We start from the raw sequence: 24,908 nt of genomic DNA, 5'->3' as shown, positions 1-24,908 counted from the left end.
AAAATACTTCTTTTTTGGGAACTGTGTATATTTAACAAAAAATCATAAACAGTATGCTTCAAATTTATAAGTACATGCCTCACAAGAACTCTAAAGTACACTGTCTTGAATATTAGGAGTTCTTGGCATCAAAACCATTCCCAGATAGGTACTGGATACATTATATTACATTACATTATGCAGCTCCTAGCACAACAGATCTTTGATGCAGCCATTTGAGGACTCTGGCAGTCCTATGACATGCAGCTAAATACAAGTCATTAGAGAAAAGCCTTTCTTCCTTTACTAGATGCAGTCAGATACAATTTGACTAACTCTGCCATGGAAGGACATAGAAGGACCCACAAGATGCCAAGAGTGAGGTTCATTGTCTTCTGTTGAAGAATAATTCTTCAGCTCAGTTGTCTGTGCTTTAGGCTGGTTTTACTGTAAGATTAGAAATTTTTTTAAATCTATTTTCTTCCATGATTCACTAACACAAAATTTTCAGAGTAGTTTATGATATTCTACTAGAATTGCAATTTACAACACAGCATTCAGAACTCATGAAGATGTCACGATTTAATCATGGTAAAACTGCCCTCTGACCAAATTACTTGAATAGTATTTAAATTTCTGCATTAACATGTATCAGAACGCTACAAGTCTTTCATTCTGCTCTCCTATAAATGGAGTTTGAATATTTCTAAGTTTACTGTAAGTTACTACAGTAATTTTCAGTCATTTCTGACATCATTATTTTCAAGAGCAAACTTTGAAAAACAATGTCTGTGTAAAGCTGATTTTTTTAGTTTGCTTACTATCAGTGTAAAAGGAAAAAGAGAGAAAGGGATAAAATTTTACAAGTGATTTCATAGAGAGAGAAGATAGTATCTTTTCTGCCTCATGCTGAAATATTTTGATAAAATTAACAAGTGAAAGCCTTACAGGTTTCCTCCACTGTTTAGAACTTTGATCAGTGATTTTTGAATGGTTTTTTGCAAACCACCCATTTCCTAAATCTTGGATTCCTTTTTTCAAAAGCAGAGGAACTGACACATAAATAATATCAATGATCCATGCAAGACAATTTTAATATTGATACTGATACTTGCTCAAGTGCATGATCCATGTATTTTTCCACTAGAAATAATTGGTTCCATTAAAATAGTTCTATCTGTGATTTCTCTATGAAGTAAAAGTGAGAGCCAAAGCATGATTTAAATTTTTTTTTAAAAAAGGTGAACAGAAACAGTCTCTTCACTTCTTAAGAATAAGTAACTTAATCTTCTTTAATCCTAAAAATATACCTTTAGAGATATACATCTTTATTATGCCTAGAATTAGTGACTTATAGTGTGGCAACATTTGCCTGGCCTAGCACTCCATTAAGGCATTGTTCATGTGCAAGACCCAGAGACTCATACATACATTGTTTAACTGACTTAACACGTTCATGTTCATTAAAATTCTTTTTCAAATGACAGAACCAAAAACATTCTTGAACAAAGTTAGCAAACACAAAATATTTCCCAAATAGTTTGAATGGAATGCAATGAACTAGCACCTAAGTAATACATTATCTATTCTGATATTAGATCACTGTTTCACAACTCAATCACCAAGAGAGCTCTTTCAAGTTCAAACTCAACAATGGTTATGAAGAATAGCAAATTCTTCAAAGGCTTAAGACTAATTAGTAGTATGAATGACTGTGACAGAGGCAGATAAAATACCATCAACCACAGTTAATAGGATCAAAACCATTGCATGATTAATAGTTATTTTTTGTACTGATGTTACCTGAAAAGTGGACAAATATTTATATATTAACAGAATGCATACATTTCATATGTTTATGAAGTTTTAAAAAATATAGAAAATAATGAAACTGTACCAGCAATAGTATTTCACATCCATTTTCCAGGAATATGAACAAACCATATAATGCTCAATTGTATACAGATTAAAAAGATTGTTAATCATATTTAACACTGGAGTTCCACACACTATTAAATGGAAATTTATATTGAAATCAATAGCAAAATTCCCGTTGATTTAATAGACCCAAGATCTAACTATTGGCAACAACACAAATTACTTTATGGTCTATATTCATAACAATTACTTTTCATAGAGCACAAGGGATAAACACTACCAGTTTAATCATAATTCCTGTCAAAGGAAAAAAAAATAGTGTGTCAGCATATTCCTGAATGAGATCAGAATAAGAACTGCATGGCTTGGAAAATTTCTTTCTCCAAATCTACACATGGTCTGGTGTCACAATTTTGTCCTGGGAAATGTCATACATAATGAAGAAATTCCCACAAGCATAACTATTCAAAGAAGCCAAAGCAATAATAATATGAAAGTCTCCTCTCCTACTGGTACATCAGTGGGAAAACGTTTACTTTCAATAATGTTATCAATTTGCTTTGTTCCATTCTCATTCAGGCTCTCCACATTTCAGCAAGACAGGTCCTCAACTGGTAGCTGTTTTGAATTTTTCAGTACTTGAAACACTAGTGGAGTGTTTATCGAGATTTTGGAGAAGGTGTTCATAATGCTGCACATAGTTGGAAGCTGACCCATATTTGCATTTGCAGCTGTGACCCAAGAGCACAGAACATGGGGGCAAGGGTGGAAGGGGAGAGAAAACATTTCCAGGAATGATAATTCTGAAAGACATGATGTGAAATACTGAGTTCTTCTTTGGGCAACCTTTTTTTAGAGATGGACTTCTTACAGTTGCTGGTTTTCTTGATGTTGGGGATAAAGTACGCCACTTTCCACAAAATATAAATATATATAAAAGCTATGAGCTTTTTCTTACAGGAAGAAAATTCCCTAGTACCATAAAAAGGGATCTCTTCATTCCATAGAGATCAGTACCTCACAGGAGGCTAGAATTAAGGCAAAGACAGGCCTTTGTACACAGAGAGTGGCTCTATGTTTTCCCACTTTAATTTATAATGACTCATTTTAAATAAAGCCCTGCCCCTGTAATTTCTTATTGGAGTGGGGGCTTCTGCTTGAACTAGCAAGACCTTCAGTAATAAGATCTGCTTGCTAGGAAAAGGGCTCAAGAAATTTGTGTATTCAACATATATATGTATTTGCACACACTCACACACACATGTACTAATACGCGCACAAATATACACACACACACAAATTCATAAATAGATGTCTATATATGTACATATGCAAAGAGACAATATTGAAAATCATATTAGACTTGGAGTACTACCCGCTTGTCAGAACTATTTAAACTACTATCTACACAGTACATATTGAAATTCAACTTTAAGATTTTTTATTTTTATGTACAGTTCATTTTTTTCCCTCTGGAAATAAAATATCTAAATACAGACAAACTGTAATGTTGTATATGTATAGCTTTCAACAATACTTTAGGTGAATAAATGCTTTGTACATAGTTCTGTATTTTAATGGAGTTTACAGCTACATTGATAAAATGAATTCCTCATTTCCTTGATTGTTTTAACCAATAACAAGCAGAGAGACAATTACAAGTTAATATTAATAAGCAGCTCAAATAACACTGGTTAAATTATGTACAATACAAACCATTCATACAAATGAAGACTAGGATATTGAATTTGTTACAATATTTTGTAATAAAGATAAGACAGCCACTTATAACTTACATGTTCTCCGCCAGGCATTTTCCTTCTTAGAGATCAATTCCAGGTTTTAAGTAGTTTATCTGGCCTAAACTCAAACAAGTTTAAAGAATCAGAGCTTAAAGAGTCAGAGAAACATTAAACCAGAATGTCTGTTCACATGTAAATTCCAAATGTTTGCCCATCTTTACTAGAAACAGGCTTGCTCCATGGAAAAAGAGCCACCAACACCACCTTGAATGTGCCTACTGTGTGCTGGGAAAAGTCATGACACTTTGCTGTGTTCATATAATACGGAATACTGAACTCTAAACACACTTTTTTTTCCCATTTTAACATTTATTCCTACAGTATTATTTACCAGTACAGCTACTCCAAGCAGTAGAATGCATGAGTGGGGATTATTGATTGGCATGTACTCAAAGGACTTTCAAGGAGATTTCCATAACAGTCTGCGTTAGAAACCTTGTACTGTCTAGTTAATCCATTTTGCTTGATGATAGGTTATGCTGAATCCTTAGATATTAGACAATGAAAGATTTCTTAACAGGAATCTCAATAATGTGCGCAGAAAAGTGTGCATGTGTCTCTGTGTATGTGTATGGTTTTATTTCAAATCCATAGTGATTTACACCTAGATTGATACATGGAGCTGACCGGGCAAAAATTACATTAGATTGTTTTCCACTAACATATTTGCAGCCATTTGACATCATCAGCAGCAGGTAGACACATTCCAGGCAATAAATGTGGCCTTCCTCCTTGAGGTTACAGCCCTGTCATTCGACCTCTTTTATTCCCCAGGCTTCAGTCTCAGACACAAGTTGGTCCTCACCCTGAAGGGAAGTAGGGTGTGTCACTGTGGTAGTTGTAATCAGGACACACCTTCTGTACTAGTTTATAATCTGTACTATAAAAGGAAATGTAAATACAGATTACTTTAAAGGGCTTGGAGCAGAGCCATGACACGTGGCTCTGGGTTTGCTCCTGATAACAGGTTTTTGAAGGGTCATAGTTGCAGAGTGTATTCTTGGTAGCCTTGTCAACCTTTTCATACTCGATTCGACAGTTAAAGGACTTGGAATCTTTGGCATCAATCACTGTCTGTTGTGCCAAGTCAAATTCCACTATTTTTGTAGGGGGCACTAGGCTCACAGATACATTCCCTTGACCAGTGGAGTTATGCCTGAAGTAAACACTAAACGTCCCATTGCCATGGTCAACGATTTTCCCTGTTATTAACAGATTTAGCTTCACAGTCTTGATGTTGGAATGAAAATCTCCCCAGCCAAACATTTTTTTAAATTTCCCAGTCTTGACAATGGGCCGTCTCTTTGCTCTGGGCCGAGGCTCTTGCAGATCTGTGGAGTTCCTCAGCCAGTCCCAGAGATCTTGCTCAGAATAAGTTTCTGGGGCATCGTATCGCAGGTCCAAATCTGTATCATTTTCTTTTCCACGAAAAGTCTGTGACAGCAGTCGGCTGATGGACAAGTCTTTGCTACTTTCTGTCCATATGTGCTTTAGTGTGGATTTGGAGCTTCCTGATTTTAGAAGTTCTGTTTTTCCTCCGTTTGTTAAATTTGCACAGGTAACCTTAAAAAAGGGAAGAAGAAAAACAATATATTGAGATATGTGCTACAAACCCCATCATTTCCACCTGACACCAAAATGACCAGATTTCCTAATCATAGAGAAATATTTATTTAAGATATTAAATTTTACCTCTATACTCAGTAAACCAAAAGAGAAATGTCTAGTTTCCTTCACTTTCTAAGTAGTTGTTACTTAATTCTCCTTTGCAGTTGTTTTGGTTTTTTTTAATTGGCCTTCAGATTTAATCACAGACATTCACATTATTCTTCTGTTATGATGTCTGTGAGTGATGAGTGTATAATGAATTACTAGAAAAACTGAGCTACACAGTCTTGTCATCCTTCAGGCTGTATGTGGCATCTCAGAGTGAAGTGTTCTTGCTTGAATGTTCACTCTGCAGAGCTGCTGTGTCTTCCACCATCAGAGACACATTCATTTATTTTTGCTGCCCCTGGCGTCCACTGTCAGGGTGCTGTCCTGGTGGTGCCAGCCTGACCACACTTGGAGTCCATGTCATTATGAATCTAATAATAATAATACAATTTCCCTACTCCTTTTATGAATACTCATTGGTCTATGTTCTTGACTGGGACCTTCAGTCACAACTACAATATAAATAACAGAATAATGAAAATTTTAATGAGTTTTGAGTCGACAGCTGTACATACAGTGTACTCCATGTCAGTTAATGCAGGAGGAGTCACAACCTTTTTTAATAATCCCTTACAGACGAACTACTGATTTGCTTTGTCTGTATCTAGTATGACAAGCATTTCTCCTTCCTCGCTTCACTTCTTTTCTCACCCTTTCCTTCCCAAATTAAACAGTGATCTATGTAAGACAGAAAGCCTTTTGTGTATTTATGAAAAAAATAAAGGCACCAATTTAAAAACAATTTTAAAATCCTGCAAAATCACATTTTAAAAGAAAAGAAAATCTTGCACAAAGTTCATGCAGAATCATATATTTCAGACACGGTTTTTCACAAAATTTACTGTCAGAGAAATTGGTCTTATTTATTTTTTTTTCTCTTTGCTTTAATTGAGTGAAAAACAGAGAACAGATGCAGGCTCACAGCTGTCTAACATGCAGCACTAGCAGAGAGCTCTTACAGAGCGTACCTGGGAGGGCTGGAATTCATGTAGGGTGGATGGAAAGGGACTGACAATACATGTAGCCCTTTCCCTCCCTAAAATTTGCACCACACACACTGCCCAACAGCGTGCAGTTTTTGTATAAACAGTTTCTAACATTTGCACTGCTCTGAAGAGGCCATCAAGTTTCTTATTTCCCTTCTCGTGGCTACATATGAGATTCCAAATATGCCTCTTTTATTCCTCTGTGTTCTGGCACTGATTTATATGCTTCTATCATACTCGCAGTTATATCTTTCTCGTCAGTTAAAAATGAATTAAGTGCATTCCATACCCAGGAAACCCATTGGAAACCAGATAGTATTTAAATCATGTCCCCTCCCTACTGGTACAACTGGAGGTATATGTCACAGAGGATATCTATCACAGCATGGCCTTTTCATTTCTTAACAATCATGAAATTGAAACACACTTTCATTAACTTCAGTAGTTTTTCAAGGTCATTTGAAGGCACATACATAAAATCAGTCTAAATTGTCTTAATACACTGATCAGACAGGAGATATGCCCCCAGCCTTTTACAGCAAATAAATAGGTAAATAAATCTGTCAGATCCTACACTATACCTCCCCAAACCATTTCATGTGGGGCCAGTAAGGATAATAGATAAAATGTGGATTTAATTCAGGACTTTACCAGAGACAGCTTCCCCATCTTTTGAAGGGACAGAAGGATTAAAACACAGACTATCATTTTGATAGCCAGTTCATAGCTGCATCTTAACAATAACACAGTAGGCCAGGAGAGAAGCTGTAATAAAATGCACTGACGGTGCACTGGTTAATGAAGCAGCAATGAAGATGTCACAGGGAGAGAGAAAGAGACTCAGAATACATTTTTTTTTCTATGGCATATGGGGAAGGAGGGCAAAATAAGAAAAGAAATGTGGTTAAAAGGAAAAATGTGCCTGCCTAGAATGAATCTGTCAACCTACAATGAATCTAAGCAGTTAGCTAGCAGAGCTAGTAAACCAGCAATCTGCAGGTAGGATACAGACTGCTTACCACTCTCATTTTCTTTGCTTACAATTTGTTTTTCCTTTGTTTTCCTTTCTTTACCTAATGATTTCATTTCATAGGATTAGACTACCAGTTCCATGTAACAATATGTAAGAGTATAAAACCTCTTAAAATAGTTATCTCTTTTTTTCAGATATTTGAAACAGAAGACTCACGAAAGGGAGGAGTTATTTTCTGAAATGATTAATGACTGATCCAATATGTGGTTTTTTGAAAGCCAGCGTATTTCATGGAAATGGATGATTTAGGCTACATGCATTCTATACTGCTTTATACCCAATCTAACAGATACAACTGATTGTTACTGTCATTGATTTTGTAATACCTGAAAGATTTCTGGCTGTGCAGTTATCCCTGAGACCTCTGTTTGTGATTTTCAGGGTGGGTAACTGGTTTCATTCATGAGTAAAGGCCTGAACCTGCCCTTCGTAGTCAAGAGTCTGTGTGAGCATTAAAAAAACAGCCCACAAGCATTAAAAAAAAAAAAAAAAAAAAAAAAAAAAAAAAAAAAGAAGCTCTAGAATTCATTGTGCTAGTATACTCTATGCTATAGAAAGTATCCTCAGAGACTCACACACCCAATAACACAGACCGTTGCTGTGTAATAGAATTTCTGCAAATGCAGCAGTTCTTTCACATGAACTGAACTTCAGTTTTCTTCAATCTCTCGTCTTCCCAAACACAGGGTTGCAATAATACAAGAAAGAGCATGCAAAAGCATGAAGATTGTTTTATTGTGAAACTGAAACATAGACCTATTCTAGGGATGCATGGAAAAAGAGCCAATTTCAAGTGAATAAGAAAACATGGAGCAGCCTAAATTCTATGTGGTTTTTGTTTTGGTTTTTTTTGTCCTCTTCCTTAAGGATATCTACATATAATTCAGAAACTTGCATATTCTACTTTATCAATTAGCTCACTAATTTTGCCTTCTTTTCTATAGCCAAGTGTCACTCCTAGATGAAACATTGAAACATTTGGCCCAGTTTTAAGGCTCTGTCTAGGATGGAGTCCATTTTCTTCATAGCAGCTCATGTGGTGCTGTGGTTTAGACTCTTGACCCAAATGCTGGTAACACACTAATGTTCTAGCTCTGGCTGAACAGTGTACAGCACCAATGCCTTCTCTGTCCCTCTCTCAGCCCCTCAAGTGAATAGACTGGGGAAGTGCACAATGTATTGAGAATGGACACAACTGAGCAGAGAACCTGGATTCACCAGAGATATTCCATAAGATGTAGCATCATGCTTAGCAATTGAAAGGAAGAGGGGGTAGCCATCTTTTGTTAAGGAACTGGTTGGTCATCATTCTACCTACTGGAGTTGGTTGTATGTTGAATACTGCCTTTGCATCACTTTTTCTGGTTTGTTTTCGTCTTTCTTCTACTATTTATTCCTCAGTTATTAAACTTTTCTTTATTTTGACTCCCAAGTTTTCTTGCTTTTATTCTTTCGTTCCTCTTCCCCATCCCACTGGGGAAAGGGGGAAAGTAAACAAAGAACTGTGAGGTGTTTAGCTGTTTACCAGTGTTAACCCAAAGCACCACTGCAGTGCAATAAATCACTGTTGCAAAAGGGCTGAGTAGGGGGATTTCCTTCATAACTGCATAGCCAGAAGTGGTTCTGAATGATGATGGCAGAAATCTTTGTATAGAAAAATAGAAAGGAGCAAAAAAATTTAGAAGTGCTTATCTAGTGCTACAAGTGTTGATGGAAAAGCACATATTAAGCATGGCAGACTGATATTTGGTTCTGTTCTCATAGTTTTACTGGAAAGTATGGATTTGCACTACCCAGTAAAGTCTACTGATAATGAAAAGGCACCAGGGGCTTTTACTACTGCCTGGCAGCTCTTTTCCAACAGATACTGAAAAAATGTTCTTCCATTTCTTCTACTTCTTCTTTGAAGAAGGAAAGACAGTGGTGTCATTGGGCACAATATCTAAAAGCATCATTAAAAAGACACAAGAATTGATATGTAATTAATTTTTTTAATCCATGAAAATAGAATACTCCATTTTCTATCCTATATTTTGAGCATGATGAAATTTTTTTAATGTTTGACTTCATTAAGCATATTGTAATTAATATATGTAGTTCTTTTAGGACTTCCTAAAGGATAGGCAGCTTATTTGTCTCAGAAATTTTGGAGTTCTCTTTCAAGACACTGAAATTTCAATTCACTGAGCTGTGAATGCTTTGCCAAGTCAAACCTTAACATCTGGAGCAGAGAAAATGAATTTAAAAAGGAATTTCAGGAAGCCATGAAAGCCTCAAGTGGTGATCTAGGTTCTCTTCTCAGTGCAAAATCAACCATAGGTATATTAACATTAATTTGAGACTGATCAATTTGAGATTTTAAAAAATAGTAATTCAAAAACATAAAGAATGCATCTTGATTTCTCACTCATTTCCTTTTATTCTAGCTCTACTACAGTTCCTTACCTATAATTATGGTATTAGTTTAGAAATTATGCATTTATTCCTCTGAATATATGACTACTTGAGAACAAATGAAAACGCAAACAATCTAATACTCAAGGTGGAATACCTCTCTCTTCAGGTAAATAACTAATCAAAAACAAAGACTGTTTTTATTGGCATAGCACTGTAAGAATTTGGCAGCACTTTGTTTGCAAATGCTCTATATAAAAGAATTCAGAATTTTCTTTCCTTGGTAAGATATCTCAGATCTTAGAGAGTATTGATGGACATTACAAAAAGCTGGACATTATCAAGGCAGGGCAGCGCACAGAAAATTGTCTCTAAATCCAGTGTCCTTTTATTTATCCTGTTTATGCAATGGGTGGAGGGAAAACAGGACTGAGTTTACTCTTTCATTTAGATTCATTTTACTTCCTGTAGCTGTCTACACATTGTGCAAAGCTACCAGTGGCATAGAAATATTTTATTCAGTGAATAATTTCCAGAAAAGTCAAAGTCAATATTCTACAGGTATTTGATAATAAACAAAGAGACTGCAAATGCAAAATAATGAAGATATGATTATAATAGGAGAGAGTAAAACACTGAAGGACTTGTACCTGTTAAAATGGACAGACACTTTGGAAAGGGAGGACAAACACAGAAAACCACATACATGGATATTTCACAGAAACAGGTCTCTCTGGTTTTAACTTACAAACATTTTTGCTGCATAACATGAAAAGAGTAAGAATGTGTGTTGGTCATTCAAAAAAATCTGCAAACTCAGATGAGTGTGAGTAACTCATGATCTACTATTTCAAATGGGAACTCAAAAGTGGCTGTGCAGGGTCAAACCAAAGACTCATTTAGAAAAATCATCTTGTCTCCAATAGCAATTATAAGAGATGCCTGCAGAAGGACAAGAACATGGCAAGCATATTATGGATCCTAAATTTCTTCCCAGCTGTCCAATAATTCTAGTTTCCTCTGCTAGGTATGGATATGTCTTCTGTTTCACCATTTCTCTTTCAATTTTAAGATATTATGCTATCAGTTATAAAAGTCTGTAAACTGAAGGGCCAAATGAGTTTTGTATTTCAGTAACTCTAAACAGACTGATGATCTTCTGTGCATTTGTTCATTACTTTGACCCTGTGTAAACTTTTAACATTCATAAGATACTTCAGCAATGAATTCCACAGCTGTGTTTCCTCTTCCTTTGTTTGGAACTTGGTTTCTGATACCTTCTTTAGAGACCCTTCAGATGGAAAATTCGGTCTCTATCCAAATTTCCCATGTTCCTCCTTACTTTTTTTGCTACTATGCTTTATGTATTTTTTCCTATAAATACCATTGAGTGGAAAATTGATGATTCCTAGCTGCATGAGGAAGCCTCCTTCTAGCTCACTAGTACATGCCTCAACTATATCCATTCATGATAATAAACAGATATTGATCTCTTTTCCAGCCTTAACAGCCTCCTGAATCATGCAAATAATCCTCGTTCATAAGTTATTCTATACCCATACTTAGAATTTCCTTTCTGTCCTTCTCCTCCCCTAGTTCTGTCTTCAAAATAGGGAGACCAGAATGGTACATGGTATTCAAGATATGGCAGAACCGTTGTCCCGTGTGATGGCAAATATGGGCTTCCATTATTTGTTCAGTCTTTTTTCTCTTCTAATTCATAATATTTTATTTGGTTTTGGTCATTAAAGAGCATTGAATTGATTATTGGCCATATAAAAATAAGCATCTGAAGTTTTCAATAATATTTTATAAAGTAATCACTTAGGATCATTCATTTAAGCATAAAAAATGATAATTTGTTGTCACGCAGAAAACAGAGGGGATGTAATTTTTTTATTATTATCTTTAGGTTAAGAAATTGAACTTAACATGCACTGTTACTACAATTTTTGTATAGGACATCCTTAGGAGTCACAAAATTTATAATCCTTCTATTAACTGTGCTCAGCTCAGCTTTAAATTCTGGATTTTTCTGGTTTTAATCTATGAGCTATCATTCTTCCTTCAAATGGCCCTTGTTAAAACAAAAATGTAGCTACCTGAGCCTTTTTCATCATTCACACAACAGCAGCTATGCAAGACGAGAAGCTGATATAAATTCAGCTGACAACAGCTGATATAAATTCAGGGAAATTTAACATCATTGAAATTACAGTGCCTGTATCAGTTGATGTCTCTTTGAGATCTGACTAAGAATCAAAGACTTATTAGGAAATTTGTACCCGCAGAAAGATGAGGGTACTAATAAAAGACTAGCAACACAGCTTTGTTTAGGTGCATTATAATTCTTAACAGTTGTTATCATAAAATACTAAGATATTGGAATGGCTGTTCTGCAAAAGAAACAAGCAAGCAAAAATTACAATTTTACAGTGCTTTCTACACAATGTAAGTTGCCTGCTATAAATAAATCTGAAAACTGGCTAGTCTCAAATAATCTTCAGGAAATGCAAAGATGGTAAAGCACCTTAAGTGCTTGGTCCCAATAAAAATCGTCAAAAATTAAAGTTTTATTTCCTCTCCCTTGCATTCCTGGACTGTGGGCTAAGCTGCAACACTGCCCCAAGCCCTGTGAATGGTAACAGACTGATGAAAAAAAGCTGGTGGCCTACCAGCTGTTAGGTCCGGAATGATATTCTTTGCCAGTCCAGTCCATGATCTTGGGTGGGATTGACTGATCTACTCATTCACCTGGAATTCTAGACCTATCTCATAACCAAGAGGGAAACAAAATGGATTGTGTCCTCTGCCACCATGAATTATTGATGAACTCTCCAAATTGAATAAATGCTCTTCACCTAGTCACCCAACAGTAACCAAGAATAATCTGACCTATGGTGCATAGCTTGCCCTGGAGACGATTCTATGGAGACAATCCAAAGGCTGGAGGCTGGTTTCAGGGCAATGAATTCATTATATAAATGCCTTCTGAAATTGTCTACTCCTGCTGAAGTTCTCCCTGTACATCTGTAAGCATGCTGAATCTGATGAGGTGATGTCATACTTATACAGCAAGGCATGCACACTTGTTAGTATTGCTCCTCCTTTGAGATATAGGAAATTTCCCATGTGGAGGTTTCCTGTAAGAAACAGTGCAGATTTGTACTAATAGTTATCTTTTGAGTTTGATTTAATCACATGAAAAATTTTCACAAGTATTTAGAATCTGAAAAATTAGTCTTCTTGATCCTCTTCAGTTCACTAGTGACTAAAAGAATTGTTTAGTAAGCAGGGTTTTAAAAAGTGTTTAGTCATCTAAGACAGATTGGTACTTTAAATCAATCAGACTTAAGATTCTAATTACAGAGACATTTCTTCTAGTAGCAGTGCCCTAATGGATATTTTTCTCTTCCTCCTTTTTTTTTTTTTCTCTGCTTCATTCTGCCAGTGCTGCCTTCTCCCTTGTGACAGTCAGTTCTATAGAAAAATTTCCTTTATTCTTTCACAAACTATCAGAGTGGAAATCAGACTCAGAATTAAAAATCCAGGCTCCTCTGTCTGCCTGGATAACACTGGGACCTTTGAAACAAGAACCAAAATCACAGAACCACAACAAGAAGTGATGAAAATCCAGCCCTAAAGTTTGTTTCATCCTTTTCCTGGAAAGCAGGAGCAAACACAGGCACTGCTGTCACTGTTGTTTTTCAAAGAAGAAAACTCATTGTTTTCTCTCCAAAGATGTAGTTTTTAGAGGGAAAAAAAAAAATATTATTGGAATTATTGGAATAATTGCCAACAATTTAAGAGTTTGAAAGAATTAGCAAGTCAAAATGGAAGTCCATCTGGCCCTGCACCGTGCATTCAACAATGGCTAAATGTTGATTTTATCAAGGAATGCAAAATGAGTGGAAGAATATACAATTTGTACCAGAAAATCGTTTTCATTTTCAAGTCTTTGCAGATCAAAGACTTCTTAAGTTCGGGGTGTGGCTATGAATGTATTGATTTTCAATAAATATCACTTACAAGCACTTGTCTGTTTCTGTGTGAACCTTCTACCATGTGAAACAGGCTGCCACCTCATCTCTACTTCAGACTCTCAGAAATTTCTCATCCTGTTTTTTTGAACAAGTCACCTGCCAGCTTTATCTGATGCCATCCAAAATCTGGTCCAGCATGACACAACAAAACCTAGCAAGAAGGCAGCATTTTTCCTGTGGAGTTCAGGCAGAAGTTAGATGCCTGGATGCTGAGGCCAGGCAAAGCTGCAAAAGTGTATGGCTGGCACTAGAGGAGCTTCCTGGTTAAGGAAAATAAGGCGTTGTTTGAGTCACAGCCACTTCCAGAACTAGGCAGCTCCAAAGGTATAGTCAAGTAAGAGTGTAAAACGGTAGATTTCAAGTACATAGGAAATGCATGAACTTTTCCCCATCAATTTGTTGGCCAAATTTTCACCCACAAATAAGGTCAATTGTAAAAATCCGAGAGAAGCAGAAGGATGGAGATAGTGCGGTGTCTTAATTTCATTTTCATGCCCAGTTAAGACAGAAGAGAAGGTGTTTGGTTTGTAAAATGTAATTTCTCTTTCAGTTTAGAAAACATTATGCTATGACATATAAAAGTCTGTGAAGTGAAGGACCAAATGAGCTACAGTGCCCTGTGAAAATCTTTGCATTAGAATTTTACAGCTTTCTGGTTTCTGCCTTAAAAGAACAGAAATCAAGCCCAAGTATTTCTGATGGCAGAGATGCAAGTGAATGTATAAAATTTGGAAAAGGATTGAAATATAACAGTATGAAATATCCTATTAACTCTTGCCCTAAGTTTTACATTTTTGGAAATAATTTAAGCTAAACTCTTGAAGCCTGCTGTCTATGTTGTCATTACAGATTTTTTACTTCAGTGGATTATGACTTTTGAAAATTCACCCCATCCCTGTTCAGCAGGGGATTAAACTACCATGGAATAAATTAAAGTGGGTTAAAAATGTCTAACAGAGTTTTAAGACCTCTGTATTATGCCAGTATCACAGAGTGCTGCTAACTTTGAAATGAAAGTCTAGCTAGGTAAATAAATTTTGACAAGGATCTATTGTTCTTGTTCCACATTCCTGTAAGCCTTCTTTTATTAATATTAGCTTGCCATTTTCTGCATACATGTAGAAAGCAATATTAAATAAAATTAGATTTTATATGAAAGGCCACAGAGCAACATTTTAATCAAAATTTGCACTATAGTTTACTTTTTGTGTAACACACTGAAGAAAATGTCCATTATCATATGAGTAGCCATATCTTCTGAAGAAAGTGAAAAAGACTATAACATGACATATCCTGGTGCTCTATAATGGACAAGGCCACTGTGCACTATTAACATACTCTATTAATATCACTCATTTTCTACATGATGTTTCCAGTCATCTGCTGTCAATGCAAAATTTAAATAAAATTAAATCCACACAAATAGTTTATTTCTCCTGTGTCTGGTGCTATATTTTTTCCAGAGAAAAGCATTAGAATGTTGATACAGCTGAGTCACTTTCCATATAGATATTCATGGGTGCATCCTAGAAATCTGAATTTGAACAGAGATGTCTCTTGAGGAGATTTAACTCCCACTGATGTTGGCAGAGTGTACATTGCCACACAAAGGAATTTTATATCTATGTGAGATGCTTGTGGGGGAAAAAAAAGGGCTCCCACAAGTACAAGAAATTATATTGCAAAAATATAAATTCCTTTCATTAAATTCCCTTTTCTTACCATGAAGATCAATATTACAAACAGCTGAATACTTCAGGAAAGGCATTTTAAAAATATAGAGCAAGCTGTTCCAATGCTCAGAGTCTGGCATACCCCTTGTAACTTTTATGGCTTCATCTTCACCTTATGCCCTTGCTGGATACACATACTAACTTCTCAGAAGTCTTTTGTGATCTCAGAGAAGAAGGTTTTCTTCTCTTTGAATTTTAAGCAGATACAGCAATATACTGCCTTTCTAACTGTATTTGTTTAATAGGCATTGACTATTCATTTTTTTGGTCAGTGAATATCAACATCTATTAAAATTAATTTCTGAGGAAAGAGGTGTATTTCTTTAAAGTTGTTCTGGTAAGGAAGGGAAGCATTGAGCAGCTATTCTATTGCAAGTGTATTCAATTAATTTTTATTGAGATTTTCTTGATGGTTTTGTCAAGGTCTGCTAATTCTTACAGGGGTATGCTCAGCAGTAAGCAGCATGTGGGCACCAGCTCTGCTAGGTAAGCCAAGTGCTGAACATTGTTTTCCTGGCTATGACATACACAAATATGTTGCAATGTTCCCAAAGTGCAAAGATGTCAAAGAAATATGGATTGGCCTGCTGGAAATCAGGAGACACCACATGTTACACATTTACAAGATCCAGGCAAAATTTAGTCTTGATCCAAATCTGAGTAGAACTCTATCATCAGTGTAGATTTGCTCAGTCAAGATGCAGGGAAACCAAGCAGCCTCAGTCAAAGTCCTAGCCACACTTGCCTACAGAGCTGGTCTCTATCTGACTGGACACTGCATTACAAGAGACTTATTATGCCATTAAGAGGAATAGAGCTACTGAGTAGCAAAAGGGGAAACCATAAACCAATTTCTCTACATCTTATAAACTATTAATATTCAATCTACATGGTGCTTCTTTGTGCTGACTATCACTGATCTTGCACAGACCTGTTTTAAGGTCTATGGTGCCTTTCTGAGCTGATCCAAACAGACGTTGTCAGGGAATTTACCACAGCCAAACAAAACAGGATAGAATACTCAATAGAAAATCAACATTGTCACTGCCTGATAGTAGTCTTATATTTTCTCCTGCAATAGTATCACACCTAATTAAAAGTGAAAATTGATAGCCAGCAGGATTAATCAAATTCCATATGCAAATATCTGGCTCATGAGAGCCATGGTCCAATTGCTAATACTATCACTAAGGTCATTAATTTAAATTGAGATGAGTTAAGAGTCCTTTGGGCATTGACACATAAGTTGAAGGAGGTTATTCATTGCTAAGTTTTTCACATTGTAACAAAAAACTTAGGAAGAGAATAGGTGAATATTGCTCCAGCATGCCAGCTTCTAGGATGAGCAGCACTGTAAACTTGTCTATGGGGGCCATGAGTCTTCTCCTGAGTGCTTCTGATACATCACTTTAAATTCTTATTAAGATGTACTGAAGCAAGTTAAATACAAGACAGTTCATGGTCTAGCAAACTGACATCTTTGGGATTATTTTATACCTGCCGACTTTTGCTAAACACCTTCAAATAACAGAAAGACTTCTATTTTTTAAACAAGACTTGAGTACCAGCTTCATAAACCCTTCAGAGACTGTCCCTGCCCTCAGCCTTCATAAAAGGTCCAGACATTTCCAATTAGCAAGAAATATTAACTCAGCTCATAAAGATAAATAATGCGGCACTGGCTATTCTAATGCAAATACAGTGCATTCTCAGCTTACCAGCCCACCTCAAAAGTAGGTCCAGTGTCTTGATCTATCACTGCATTTCTAGAGAGTGACTAGAAGAAATGTAGTCTTACAGACAGATTATAACGTACTGCTACATACCTCTGAGCTTTCTCCAAATGCTGATGGCAAAAATACTTTAAATTGCATAGTAACAAAATGACTGCAGAGTAATAAAATAGTGATGTAATTATAGAATTTATCCTACGTAAAGAATAAAAACATAGCACTTTTTACTCTGACCTTGTATCACAAGAACTTCTCAGGTATGTAAAAAAAATTAAATTGATCTATCAAAACAGGCTTAGACTACAGTGGAACCTGCAAGTCTTGGTTGCTAGAAGGCTTTTTCTAAATGTAAAGACAATCCTGGAATCCAGAAAATTAGGCTGGAAACCTTACAAGTTTGGGCTTTATTACTCACTCAAGATCCTATTTTCATATTCTTAGAGTACAAAAAATTCAGGTTTCAGGGACAATCAAGCATTATTTGCCTAAAATCTGCTCAAGTTAGAAAATGAGGTGGCACAAAAAATGGATAAATGAACACAAACTTTTCATGCCAAGTTTCAGAAAGCCTTCATTTTTCTGACTGATATATGCCGTCCACTCTGCTTTGACCTCAGACTTCTAAACATCACCACCTTGACCACACTGAAATATTTGAGCCAATTCTATCTGCATTTCCACTCATGCATCCTTCTGCATGAACAAGATTTCAGTGGAGTGATTCAGACAGGAATTAAGTGCTTTGCCTTTCATAGAATAAACATTTCATCAAGGGCGGGTCAAGATCACCATTACATTCATCTGCCTGCCCAGAAAAAGCAAATAACTTTTTTCCATTGTCTCATCCTTCTATATCTTTGTGGCTGAGAAGCAGTACAAAACAATTTAACATTAGCAAGCAAATTTCATTTGTTATGTGCCCAATGCTGATATAAAAGACAAATATGAAAAAGCAATAATATCCTCATTCTAAGACAGAAGATAACACATCTTTGCTATAATATACTTGCTAAATAACATTCAGTGAACTCATAAAAGCATTTAATTTAAATTTAAATGCTTAGGAGTTGCATTTTTCAGGGAGTAAATGACAGTCCTGCTTGTGTTTCTCTTAAATGCATTTTCAGACTAGACATCCTTTCATAACCTGCAGTTAGTGTTATACATTATTACTATTACTGCAATGCTCTCAGACCTCCCTGTGGTCAGGGTTAAGGTGTATTAGAAGCCAAACATATATAGTCACTGACCTAGAAAGATTTCTCACTGAAACAGATTTGACAAAGGCTAAGCTAAAAGAAATATTAGTGATGTCCTAACTCAATTGGAGAGCTAAAACTTAGTACAAATCTCAGGACTTCTCTTTCACATCCAGTATGTACTGATAAAAAGGTCAATTCCAATAATTGCTTATACATAATGCCACGAGCTGTTTTAAAAAAGATGTAAGCACAAGGAAACAGAATCAGCTTAGAAGTGAGTTGTGTCAACAAGAAGCCTGAAAACCATTTGTAGACCATTAGGTGGTCCCAGTTTTCTACAGGAGCAGGAAAAACTGCCCTCGCTAATAAGAAATATTTGATTTGTTCCTCTGCCAAAGGATGATAGTGAAAATAAACATACTCATGTCTAGTATGAATATTGTGTTGCAATGTTGTTGTAAAACAGCAACAACAAAGAGAAATAAAATTGGATTCACAGTTTGGAAGACATTATAAATGTCTTTCCAAACATGAATCCCTCTGGTCCTCCTTTATCTTTCAGCAGTCAGTCAACACCAGCTCTGGGTAGTACATAAGCTACCTAGTGAATAACAAGACTGTTATCATTGTTTCAAATTTACTATATAGAAATCTAATTATTTAAGTTTTATAAACTTAGAGGAAACCAGAAGATTCTTACCTTATTCAAATTATTAGCTTGTTAGAGTGTTTCCTCTCTTAGTTTGCTCTATAGATAACTAAGACAAGAGACCATAAAACAGCAAGAACAGTCCAGCTTGTACTTCTTAGAAGATACTTTAAGCATTTTATTCATCCATTGAAATTTTTGTCTATTTATCTCATGAATTTTATTGCTAAACACATGAAGAATTTTCATCTAGTGTAATCCAGCAGTATTCCTCGATTAATTAATAAAACAGATTTCCTGATAAATTCAGAACAGCTTTTCCATGGAGAACAGCATGTACACAGATTTGGTCTAAAATATATCATATTTACAACAAAGACATTCTATCACTCATGAGTTACAGGAGTATGAGAATACAAAGCTTTGGAATTTAAAGTTTTGCTATATCATGGTAGTAACCCTAGGCAAATGCCTGAATCCTAAGCCCCAGCCTCAAACCCTTACTCATTCTAAGCCCCTAACATACAACCTCTCACCTAATCCTAAACTGGTTGATGGCAAGAAAAAGAAGGGCAGGCCTTGTATGTATAATACACATAATTTTGCTATGCTTTCTCTAAAATTACTTGTGCACCGTAAATATGATTGTGTACTTTGAGTAATGCAGCATCAGATCTTGTTCCAGATTCACTGGCAAATATTTAACTATTTTTTCAGCAGATCCATGTCAGATGAATCCAGCTGAGGATCAACCATATATATTTTAAATTATCAAATAAAACATTCCAGAGTCAAAATGCAGCTGATTCTGCATTCAGAGACCTTCAAATAATTTTCAGCTTTATTTTAGGCCCAAAATATGATTTGATATTACGCAGGGTGGAAGATTTCCAAACAGAATACAAAAATCTCAGACAGAAAGACTGAAACTTTCAGCTTGTCCTTGAGACTGAAAATTGCAGTAATTTTGGTGATGGGAAACGGCAGTAGAAGCTGCACTGCATGGCAATTCTCAGTGCCTGTTCAATTACTGTCCATTCTAATCAAATTGCTAACAAGGGATCATTAGGAGTTTGGTGTCTATGATGTAAAATATCTACCAGGAATTGGATTTTGATCATCACTTCATTTTACATCTGTTTCCCACTAACCAATGGAACAAAGATTGTTAATCACTCTTGACCTTTCCTGGACTCGAACTAGTAATTTAATTGCTAATCCTTACCAAGGGACCCTGAAGTACACTATAGAGCCCCCGAGGCATGCAGCTTGACCCTCTCAGTTCAACACTGGTTTTAAGCAACAACATCATCAAGAACATACTCAGATTTGACAATGTTAATAGCAGATTTGGCCACAGTTTCCAGATGAAGTAGAAGAAACTGTCTAACTAGAAACATTAAAAATATCTGCTGAGCTCTAGGTGATTCTACATGAATCAAAAAAAGTCTCTCCAGCCAAGAGGACTTTGCAGCCAAGACAAATCTTGCAGACTCACACTACTGCACTGTCAATTTGCTCCTCAGAAATGCCCAATTCCTGGCAATTAGAATTCTTAAGGGGCTGGAGAAAATCTGTTAGTTTTGGCTTGTTTCAAAATCTTCCCCCAGATGGTAATATAATTCCAAACCAGCTGAGATTCACTTTGTGTTGAATTTCATTCTAAAAAAGGATCATATAGATAAAAAGAGGAACAAAAGCTTTTCCCCTCCTCAAATTTCAGTTATAACATGGAGAACATTTTCTCTGAATCATTCTTCTGAGTAAAATAAGGTTATTCTAAATTCTGTATCTCCAAATCTAAACATTTTCCTTGATTATTTTCAAATCTACATTCAATTATATTTCAGACTAACATTTGCTAACTGAGAGAGGAGACACATAGAGGCAGTACAGTCTATCATGCACTCAGGTCTTATTGCAAAACTTAAAATCAGAGGAACACAAGCTTCTGCCTGCATTTTCTTCCAGATCAAAATCATATTAAACTGATAATAATTTTCTTGTACATCCCAGTGCCTAATACTGTTACAGTTTGTCACACAGCTTCATGCTTCTTACATGTGTTTGTCAATATATATTGGTTTTTTACAGGATTTAGGGTCATATTTGTCATAACTAGGATTAGAAGCATATTTCTGGTTTGAATCTGACTGTTGAAGATTTCTGTTGCATTATGTTTACTTTTCTGTAATACTTGGAGCAGATTGCCATTGCAAACTGGAATGCAGTGTCTACTGCCCTGAGATTGTACTGATTAGTATCTCAGACAGAAATATTAGCTAGGTCCCTCAAAGCAGACAAACTGTGTGGACCTGAAGTTGTGCAGCAGCTAATTATATCCACCTATTAGTAGACCTTAACTGGGGCACTGTGCAACTCTGTGCTAACTGGTTCAGAAAACAGCTTGTACAGAGGACTGCACTGAATTATTTTGTAATGCCAGAGCCCCATTCTCTTCATTTTTACCCATTGAAAAATGTAGATCTTCCAAAGTAAATAAAAATCACTGTGGTTGTTTACTAGAGGAAGCCATTTCCCATGTAAACTGAGTTCAGGCTTCACAGAGGAACACATTAAAGTTACCTCTCAGTTTGATGGCCTAATAGCCACTTGGGTTGCACCTCAAAGGACAAAAAGAGAATACTGGTTTTCTAGTATAAAAATAGAATCATTGACTGCACTTTATGGGAGTTACTCCTGAACTGTCATAAACAGAAATTCTAATCTGTTCCATATGGTTATTGAATAGCCCAGTCATTAGCAACTTATTAAATGAGTCATTGATATTTGTTGGGATTGAGAACACTTCACATTTTCTGCTGTCTTGATCATACTAAGACAGGTTTACACAGGTAACAAAAAATATTTTTAAATAAAGATTTTGGGCAGTTTAAGTAAAAAATTAAAAAACTCCCTCTGCCCTAAGATCTTGGCAAGAGATACATGCAAGTCCTCACAGAAAGCTGACTGAGAATGTGTGTTGTGTCAAAAATATTTATTTGAGTGTCAAAAATATTTATTTGACTAAGAATTTCCAAACTTTCATTTAACAAATCATGCACCAACTTTCTTAAGCATTTCAGTGAACCAGCAAAACACGAGCCATGAAAAGACTCAGGACTTTTGAACCATTCCCAGCCCTCTTTCTGTTGCTGCAGCTCCTCCAGGCAGGCAGCTTGCCAGCTTTCACAAACAAATCCCCAGCACAAGGGTACTGAGGTATTGGATGGCGGCAGTCAACAGGAACTTGTGGCCAGTGTGCCAGGCCACCTGTTCTAGGGGGGATCAAGCCATGGAGAAGGTTTGAATTCAATTTCCTTAGCAATTCTCTTTACACAGCTTCCCAGCATTTATCAAATCTCTGCCACCTGGAGAAACTCTCTTTATGTCTGGTAGAGAGAGACAACAATGAAACAGAATGTGTTTTCCCCATCCCCATACCAGATTGACATTGGAAACCCCTAAGTAACTACTACAAATATTACAATGGAAATATTCATTTTTCCTTTAAAGAATGAGGAAATTTCTGGCAAAGACAAAAAAAATAGCAAAAAGTACTCATTAATTTCTGTGAAAATTAATTAAAACTTCAGGGGGCTGAATTAGTGAATCAGATGCAGTCCAGAGGGAAGTTTCTATCCATTGTTGTCTTATGTTATTTACCACACTATAGCTCAAAAGTTTCCAGGAACTTAAAATTATTCACCACAAATTTAGTATTCTTCTTCTTAGTACTATTATAGTCCAAACTCATTGATCTCAGCAACAAATTAACAGCAAATCATAACACGGACAAATATACATATGAAAACCACTTTTTTCCTTTACTTCACAGCATAGAGAACAATAAATACGTTACCCATACTTGAGAAAAATATTTAAGTTATTCAATGCTAGTATTGACCATTTATAAAATTTACTAAATTTAATTACATGAATCTTATTATCTTTGGGAACACAATATAAAAATAATATTCTTTTGAAATACTGGCCTGTTCCTAAAGGTGTCTAAGAACTTTACAATAGAAGTCTGTCAACTACATCAGAATTATCAAAGTACTGAAAGTTACATAATTTTCTCATGGTAACCCAATTTTTTTCTAAATGTTGTTTTGACTGCAAAACTGTAGAATTGCCAAAAGAGTCCAAGAAGAATCAAGGACAGTTGCGTTGGATTTTCAGTGAGAGTAGTAATTCAAGTGTGGTCCTGGCAGAAAAGAACAGGCAATAGAATTTTTTTTTTAAGTAGAATCAATTTGAAGTTAATGAGTATCTACTTCAATTAGAAATTCAGGAAGTAATTGCAAGATTAAAAATAGAAAGTACACATAAGTACTAGCATATTTTGAAAGGAAATGTGTACATTTAAATACAAATTACTTTTTTGCCCCACTACACTACTGAATTTGGCGAAATGAAAAATGAGACAAGACAGACAAGAGTACAAAGCTTCCCAGTGCTAGTCCATCACTGGCAAAGTCACAGAGAGGAATGAAGGTTTATACTTGGTGTGGACCCATGTGACACTTTCTGGAGAAGCAAGCTTTTTATTCAGAAAAGGAACAGATGTTTTGGCAGATAGCATAGAAAGAATCCTGTCAGAGACTATAAACTAGGCTTGAAGGGGAAAAAAAGAGTCTGGAAAAAATGTGAAGTATAAAACAAAAGAACCAAAATGACAAGGATAAAATAGAAATGCAGGAAAAAAGACAAGGGCTTTGTTAAAATTGAAAAGAGAAAGTAAATGTGCTCAACTCTTTGTAACTTTGGAAGAAGTTTTAAGGGAAAAAAAATGAAACTTATCTCTCTTCCACTGACACAGCTCATTGCAGCATGACACTGGGAGATTAATTTTATAGCTCCAGACAGAAATCAAATAAAAGGAAGAGTCAATGCCCTTTTTAAGCATCAGCAGAGAAAGATCACAAGTACACAGCCAATATTAAAATGCAGCCAAGGTTTATGGCCAACATTTAAGTAGATTTGTACTGGAAGAACAAAAAATAACCAACTGTGTAAATGGAGATGGGCATACTACCACCTCACTTGCTCTGCACCCAGAAGTTTTCCTCTTTTATTTCTTGGCAGTAAAGGAGCTCCTTCTGAACCAAACGAATAGGTTTAAGAAGACCTGAAATTCACCAAGCCATTTCCTGTCAATACCTTCAGTCTTCATAAAAAGAGCTTTGTAAGGAAATCCTCAGCCTACTCCATCCTGAAATCAGCAGCTGCTGGACAGCATTTTAAAAAATCCTCTATTACCTCCAAGAATAGGCTTTTCTGATAAAATATACACTGTTATCAAGATATCCAAGCTAATTATGCACGGCTCTGTCCCGCCATCTGCTGAGAATGAAATACCAGCCAAGGATACCATGGCACATCTTGGTACAGACATTTAAGTGGGAAAAAATGTGGCCATACATAAGTTGCAGTTTCAGATAGCTGGGTATCTACTGTGATGACACTGATACCTGAACAGGTAATTACAAAAGATTCAGGTACTGTATGTCAGCTGTTTCACAGTTAGACCCCATACATCTATCCTTACCATGATGGAAATTCAATGCAGTTCAAGACCATTTCAGAATAAACAACAACAAAAAAGTTATCACAAGAAAAAACCAAGAGTATAGATTTTTTTAATTAAACTCAAGTTTATATTTTAAATTCTACAAGCTTCCAACATTCAAAAATAATAGTATCTGCCCTGGAGGGATGCAGCTAAAGGTGCAGTCCCTGAAAATATCTTAAAGA

The 24,908-nt window shown here is 35.9% G+C and overlaps 1 protein-coding gene across 2 annotated transcripts in view; it reads right to left on the bottom strand.

The window, feature by feature from the left end:
* Positions 1-3,315: 3,315 nt before the first annotated feature.
* Positions 3,316-24,908, bottom strand: part of NXPH1 (neurexophilin 1) — a 137,248-nt gene continuing 115,655 nt past the window's right edge. For both annotated transcript variants that reach the window (XM_083874134.1, XM_083874135.1), the window contains exon 3: positions 3,316-5,222. In XM_083874134.1, the coding sequence (XP_083730260.1) occupies positions 4,461-5,222 (762 nt within the window). In that variant the 3' untranslated portion in view covers positions 3,316-4,460. The remainder of the gene's footprint in view (positions 5,223-24,908) is intronic.

The sequence above is a fragment of the Zosterops lateralis genome (genome assembly GCF_965231275.1).
Source record: "Zosterops lateralis genome assembly, chromosome: 1".
Classification (NCBI taxonomy): Eukaryota; Metazoa; Chordata; class Aves; order Passeriformes; family Zosteropidae; genus Zosterops; species Zosterops lateralis.
This window is presented reverse-complemented; position numbering and strand designations above follow the sequence as displayed.